The sequence below is a fragment of the Elaeis guineensis genome, chromosome 1, assembly GCF_000442705.2.
Source record: "Elaeis guineensis isolate ETL-2024a chromosome 1, EG11, whole genome shotgun sequence".
NCBI classification, from domain to species: Eukaryota; Viridiplantae; Streptophyta; class Magnoliopsida; order Arecales; family Arecaceae; genus Elaeis; species Elaeis guineensis.
The window spans coordinates 146,743,195-146,750,530 of NC_025993.2; the positions used below are offsets into that span (position 1 = coordinate 146,743,195).

General features: G+C 35.8%; 1 protein-coding gene across 1 annotated transcript; it reads right to left on the reverse strand.

Moving 5' to 3' along the window:
• Window positions 1–609: 609 nt before the first annotated feature.
• Window positions 610–1,237, reverse strand: LOC105038911 (uncharacterized). Its single transcript, XM_010914830.4, has one exon. It carries the CDS (start codon window positions 1,189–1,191, stop codon window positions 838–840), a length of 354 nt encoding a protein of 117 aa, XP_010913132.1. The 5' UTR covers window positions 1,192–1,237; the 3' UTR covers window positions 610–837.
• Window positions 1,238–7,336: the final 6,099 nt, after the last annotated feature.

Genomic DNA, 7,336 nt, shown 5'->3' on the forward strand with positions numbered 1-7,336 from the left:
TCATATTAAAGTGGTTCAAATAGCTACCATGAGGATTCAGAGGATGCATGAGACAATTAAAAGCCTCAAAAATCTACAAAAATAGACACAAAATGTGCAAACCAGGAGCACTGACAATTTGCACTAGTCTTCTTTAAGCAAATGACCTTAGAAGAGTTATATAGTAAAGGAACAGTGAAGAAATGGTCCTCCCTATTCCTCTCGATATAACCAAAGCCACAAACAATAAATCCATTTGGTATGTTCTAAAATGATATATTTACCCTATCTAATTGCAAGACACCCAGACAAATAGGAAAAGGCAGCCTGGCGGAAGGCTCTCACTATTGCAAGGTTTGGGACGGGTCCAATGTCTGCAATCTTGCCCCACCTGCAAAAAGGCTGTTTTGAACCCATGACCTCTAGGTCACAATTGAGCAACCTTACCGTTGCGTTAAAGCTCACCCTCAATACACCAGACAAATAGAATAGCATAAAATTTGTGCCAAAATCATAATTTCGCATAATGAGATAAAATTGCAAGATTGTTGCTAAAACCCTTCGCAGTATAAAGCATCATCCAGGTATCCAAAAACAACCATCAAATTCATCCATTTTTAATCCCTAAAATCAGAGACAGATATAAAGATCTTAAATTATGAACAAAGAAAAAGCACAATTTTGTCAAAGTACAGAGAGTTTAGGATTCCATCCGAATCCCACTATCAAATTCCACAACCGATGATCTTATTAACCCTAAATGCCCACTGCTCCCATCATCACAAAAGAAAGAGAGAAAAAAGACAGAAGGCGAAACTTTTACCGGGGACCAAGCGGGAAAGGCGATCCACTGGGCGATTACTCATCGGAGGCGACCTCCTGCTGCTGCTGGAGACGCTCGAGGGCCTTCTGATGGGCCCAGGTCTCGAGGGTGAGATCGGGCTTGGCGTTGAGGCCGACGCCGAGAATGACAATGGTGAGGAAGGAGGTGATGTAGCAGGGGAGCTCCCAGTCCTCCCACTTCCGCGACTCCCCCGGCGGCGGCGGCGTCCGGTTGAAGAGGTACCCGTTCGGCCGCTCCTGCGTCCCCGGGCTCGTCCACCGCCCCGCCCCCTCGCCGCTGTCGCCGCCCCTCGTGCGCAACGCTGCCCTCATCCGGCCCCGCAGCATGCCGGCCGCCGACGCGATCGCCTTGGACCGAGGAGGAGACATCTCGAATCTGATCGGATGGCTCGTCAGAGACAGCGAACGGAGGAAGAGGGAGAAACGAATCATAAATACGTCTTGGCTCTGCGATACATGAACTTCAGGTTCCTATCACCGGCATGAGTTAACCACGTGATGGCTCCTTGGGTCAATCGAGCCGGGTCGATTGGATTCAGATCATAAAAATTTTAAATATGAATGTCATCTATTTATTAAATAAATTAAAATTTATAATTTGAACCTATTATATTTAATAAATATATAAATTAATTTAATTTATTAAAATTTATTTATAAACAGATAAGCTGTTAACCAAATTTGATCTGATCTTTCTGATCTGTAATTTCTACTCTCAATTTAATAAGTGCGACAAATATATATAAACATATTTTAAACTTTTTACAATTTATTAAGAGACATAAATCCCAAAAACTCTATTGAAAAAATTGAAGTAAATAGCCATAAAATGGCTTATCAAGCCTAATGATGCTTCAATAGCGGATCAATCGACATACAAAATCTTAACTCTACGGAGTTTCAAGAACATCATACAAAAAAAAAAAAAAATTTGCATACCCAATGCTTAGAAATGAATTAAAAATTAAGAAAAAAAAATATGGGATAAATCAAATTAGAACCCTAAAACCCTTCTCCTCTTGTCTGACCTCAAGGCTCTACTTCATATCCTTTTAGGAGAGATCAAGCTTTAACTTCTCCAACATCACCACCCCAAATGCCTTATACTACTCCATCATCGGCTCTATCACCATAGATGACAACAAAAATGACAATGAGGAGCAAGAGATCGACTTAGAATCTGTGGATACGGTGAAATAGCACTCGAGGGCATGGAATCTAAAGTGGCAGTGAAGCAATGCGCGAGGGCACCCTTCTGGTCAAGCTTAACAATCTCCGGCATTGTCTTTGGGGTGGTGGTGGTGCAAGAACAAGAGAGAAATGAAAAGAAAGGAAAAAAATAACTCTATTTGTCCATGAAAAGAATATTTTTTTTTGAAATATTATTTTTAAGAAGTTAAATTCTGAAAATATGATAAATGAAAAATAATTTTGGTATATTTGATTGATCATTGGAAAGTGACTTATTTTAGAATGGCTTATGTTTGATTGAGCATCCACTTTTTTTAAAAAACTATGTAAAATACCTGTTATATCCTTAATAAATAAAAAACTATACCTTTTTGTTTCCAAACTTTGTATAGATATTAATATAATAATAATAATATAATATGATATAATATAACATAATATTAAATCATAATATAATAATAATATATTAATATTAATATAATATTAGTATAAATATTAATATATTAACATAAATATTATATCAAAATAAATAAACATTATATTAATATTATATTATATTATATAATTATTAATATAACATAAAAGGATGGTATTAAGATGGTATTTTTGGAGAAAAAAAGGCCTCCAATTCTCATCCCACGAAAATTCCAAAAACCTACGTTTCCTATGAATTTTTCTTTCTCATAAAATATAGGAATTATATTTTCATGAGAAATTTTTTTTTTTATTTTTCTTATTTAAAAATTTCAACCAAATAAGAGGAATATTTTCTACTTTCTAATAACCATACTTTTCGTCCTATCACTCCTACGAACTAAATGAGTCCTTGATTGCAATAAGATATTGAGGTGGGTGGGAATTAGAAAAAAGACACGGGCGATCAATCGTGAGTGGGACAAGCGAGCAGACTTAAATTTTAATCGTGAATTCGCAATGAGATTCAACCATCAATCTATAACTTGGTCCATTTAAATGGTATACTATCTGACTCAATATGATTCGGATATTAAACAGGTTAAACAAGTTAGACTCCTGAAATTCGAATTTGATTCACATGTTAAATAAGTCAAATGGATCAATTTATTTACAACCTGATCCTATTTAGCCTAGAGCCAAACCTGCCATGGCAGATCGAAAACGAGTTATTGGTGGTTGGATCATATTTTCCCATCCCTTCAAATTGTATGAGGCTCGTGAGATGCACGAGAGTTAGAAAAAAAAAATCGGGGGCCAAAGAACCCAGTGAGCAATGGGTGACAGCGACTACTTGAAAAATAGGAGAGGTTCCGTCCTTCGTGAGCTACCAGATCACATTAAGGAGGAAGGAAGAGTGGTCCCTTCTTTGAAATTAAAGAAAAAAAAAGAAAAAGAAAAGAAGAAAAGCAAAAAAGAAAGAGTGGCTTTGCTTTCGATAACCAAAGCCTATTTGATTAAATGGCAGATCCTCTTAGCGAATGGACAAAGGAAGAATAGGTGGTTCATGGTTTCATTGCTCGTATTACCAAGCTCGCCCCTGGCTAAAATGGAAACCTTTCATGGAGAGAAGATCTCTTGCATGTTGTCTGTCTCAATGCTTGGGCAGGAGCCTTTAGCCTTCCATAAAGCCTTGCAGCAAGGGCAAAGGAGATCACCTCTATTCAAAAACTTACAGAAAGATTACAGAAGAAAGAGGTTATTTTTCATTAGCATGTATCAAGATATTTAGAGTTTGTTCGAATGTTACTATAAAATTGGAATGAAAATTCTATAGAATTTATAGATCAGACCATCCATTTAACCACGGCCTTATATTAACCAAATACCACTCAACCCATATCCTGTGGCAAGAAGAAAAAGACCTTCATATGCATTTTTTTATTCTTGCAGCCTAAACGCTAGGATCTAGACTGGATTTAGATACGTTAACAGGTCTGATTCTTATAGAATTTTCAATCTAGTCCTATAGAAATATCCAAACAAGCCTTTAATTGGATGAGCATTACCAATCTCTCCAAGTCCAACTCCCTGGGGATGCAACCATCGTATCCATGCATGTTGCTCATATAGACTAGGGAAGATGCCTTTTAGAGGCTTGTCATCTATCCATTCAACCTCCAAGAATCAGATAAATCTTCTCCTAACTCGAATACCAAACAAATCCAGAATGCATTGAGGTTTATGCTGATGTTTTTCCAAATTGGAGAGGCCGGATGTTGTTCTAAGACCTCTAATGGCTAGCTTCTTCTTTGAGTAATGAGCCAAGTTTCTTCAGATCAGTTGGCCCCAGATAAATATTTGCATGCCAATTTGGAGAGCAAGGTCATGTTCGGTTCCTCGAGATTTTTGACGCCTGGATTACCCTGTTCTTTAACTTTACAGACATTCGCCCAGTTGACCAAATAGTTTGCACCAGATATTTGATCCAATCTCCTGAAGAAGGAACTTTTCCTCCTGTCTGGTCTTCTCTAGCCCATCTTGGCAACTTGTACACGCCATGTAGTACGAGCGTTGAAGCTGTTAACATGGCATGAAGCAAGAGTAAACAGTAAAGGAACTAGGTTGGTCAGATCTTCAAGAATCACAGACGAAGGCTCAAAGTAATTTGTCACATAGTGGAGCATGATTTAGTGGTCCAAAAGGAATTTCATCTCATGTTCGACAACAGTCTAAAACTGTAAATAGTTTGTAAGAACTGAAATTATTTTGGTAGTGATTTGGCTAGTCCAGTTGCACTAGCCTAGATTTAAAAAAAAAAAAAAAAAAAACACACGCACAAAGAAAAACTGAAATTATTTTGGTAGTGATTTGGCTAGTCCAGTTGCACTAGCCTAGATTTAAAAAAAAAAAGAAAAAAAAATAATCTCAAGATGAATTAGTTCCAGAATTAGGACTAGAAAAATTCATGTAATTAGATCTACGTCGTACTAGGCACGTAACACAAGAGTGAAGCTAGATTTCATTGTTTGGTGGCGATTGAGACCTTTAAGGCATTAATAGGATCACTGGATCGGCGGCATGATCCCAATAGTTTCATGTACAGAAGTTACATATAAATAACTTGTTATCATTAGGAAATGACCATAATCCATAAATGATGTAGACTAAAAGGCGGTTAGAAATTAAAGATTAAAGATGAAAACAAAAAAAAAAAATTAAATAAGCTGAAAGTGAATAAAAAATTACATATATTAAAAAATGCAAATATAGGATAACATATAAATAGAAATGATAAAATATTCAACGGATGGATGTGACCCTATCAAGGATCTGTAATTCCTCATCATTTACATGTGTCGCCTCCGGCCAATATCAGATTTACATATGCAGCTAAAAGCAACGAAATATGCCTTGATAAAATGACAATGAATTGATAGAGCAATGGTATCCCTTCTTTCTGATTAATATACAAATAGTGTTTTGCATGTGCTATACACATATACAAACAAAATAATAGTGAAGGAAGAAACTAAAGAGACAGATTATTTGAGAGAGGTGGAGTCTCGACTTGCCTGAGATTTTTTTTTTTGCTGGTATGCTGGATTTATGTTTGCGAATGAGAGAGAGAGACTTGATTTGTCTGAGATTTATTTTGATAGTATGTTAGACTTATTTTTGTGAGATGTGTCATATTCAAGGGAAAGGTTCAGCACCTATTCTTTGAGAGATAGAAAAAAATATATTTATAGGATTGTGTGTCATGGATCTAACTGTCACGCTCCGAATCCAACATTCGAGTCGGATACGTGATGGCCGCACACTCTTTAAAATAAATCCTAAAAAATATGCAAGGCCTAAAATAATTCAGTACAACCTCAACATCTATAATATCTAATTTCAATAATAACTAGTAAAACTTGTGTAATTACAAATTAAATTTCTTCAATCCTCTAATCAGATATCAATAACCCTCTAGTTATGCATCCGCTCACTCGCACATCCATACCATAGCCAACCACGAGCATCCTGTAACTCTGAGAAGAAAAAGAAAAATGAAGAGCTGTGAGCTTCACAGCTCAGTAAGAATTTTCATATCACACTGATATAACAATATAATCTGAAAATAAGAATAAGCAATAAAACATAAAATCTCATATTTAATATCTGCAATAATGCAAATATCTATAAATTATCTGTCTTGTTAAAAGAGATGCATCATCTTATGTTAATAAGTGAAACACTTTTGTTTAACAATTATTTCATATCTTATCTTTCATTTCTCTTTTCATAATCATATAATTTTTAGCCTTTTCTTTCTGACTTTGGACTAACCAAGTCTATACCTCAATCATCATCCGAATCAATTTTCACTTAAAAGCTTTTCAAAACTGTCCCAAGATGAGCTCCTGGCCAGCTGTTCCATGTACGAAAGCCCATGAGAGACTGTCCCAGGCATAAGCTCCTGACGGACTGTCTCAAGCATGAGCTCCAGACCGGCTGATCCACCTATAAGCCAATGGTGGCTGTCCCAGGCATAAGCTCCTGGCGGGCTGTCTCAGACATAAGCTCCTAACGGGCTATTCCATATGACAAGGCTAGTCCATACCATATCTCTCTTTTTCATTTAATTATTGTGTTGATTTCATCAAATCAATTCCGACTTACATTATGATCAATTTAGATATGTCATATCCATATAATCATGCCATCAATCTCTGATACATATATATTGACATAACATATTCATACTCAAAATCAAATAACAGTATCTCAGATATAATAAATTCATCGATCTCAAATCCGATGATACAAAACCAATGATGCAAGACCCATAGTAAAATAGCATATATATAATGGTGATCATGTACAAAGATTCTTACCTTTACTGGTGACTAATCCAAGCAAAGAAATCAATATTTTTCTTTGATCTATGAATTTTGAAAATAAGATATTCCACTCGACATCTTATGCAAATAATCATATCTCTTCATGATCCTAATCAAACATAAAAATCATATATGAAGAAATTATTGATAATCGATCTTAATAATATAAATCCAGGATCTCTCCTAGGATTAACCAAAATTGAGATTTGTCTAAGTATCTGGACCTTCCACTGGTCCACAAGACTTCTAAAGAGAAAAAATTTATGAAGAGAGAGAAAATTTATGAGAGAAAAAATAGAGAAAGAAAGTGAAGAGAGAATCTTCATATCCTTCAGATAAAGCAATCATGATCGAGATCATCAGCGGTCATATTAGGATGACTCACTATGGATTAACCAAGATCGATGTTGTAAATTTCTAATAAGGACCAGGCTGAAATCCAATCTACTGTACGAATTTTGAAATAATTTCAGATCATCTTATTTTCATCTCAAGTTTGCCCTAGGATCCGTGATAAAATC

Bases quoted from the DNA above. Each gene is read 5' to 3' on its own strand.
- LOC105038911 (XM_010914830.4), bottom strand. From the start codon at position 1,191: ATGTCTCCTCCTCGGTCCAAGGCGATCGCGTCGGCGGCCGGCATGCTG.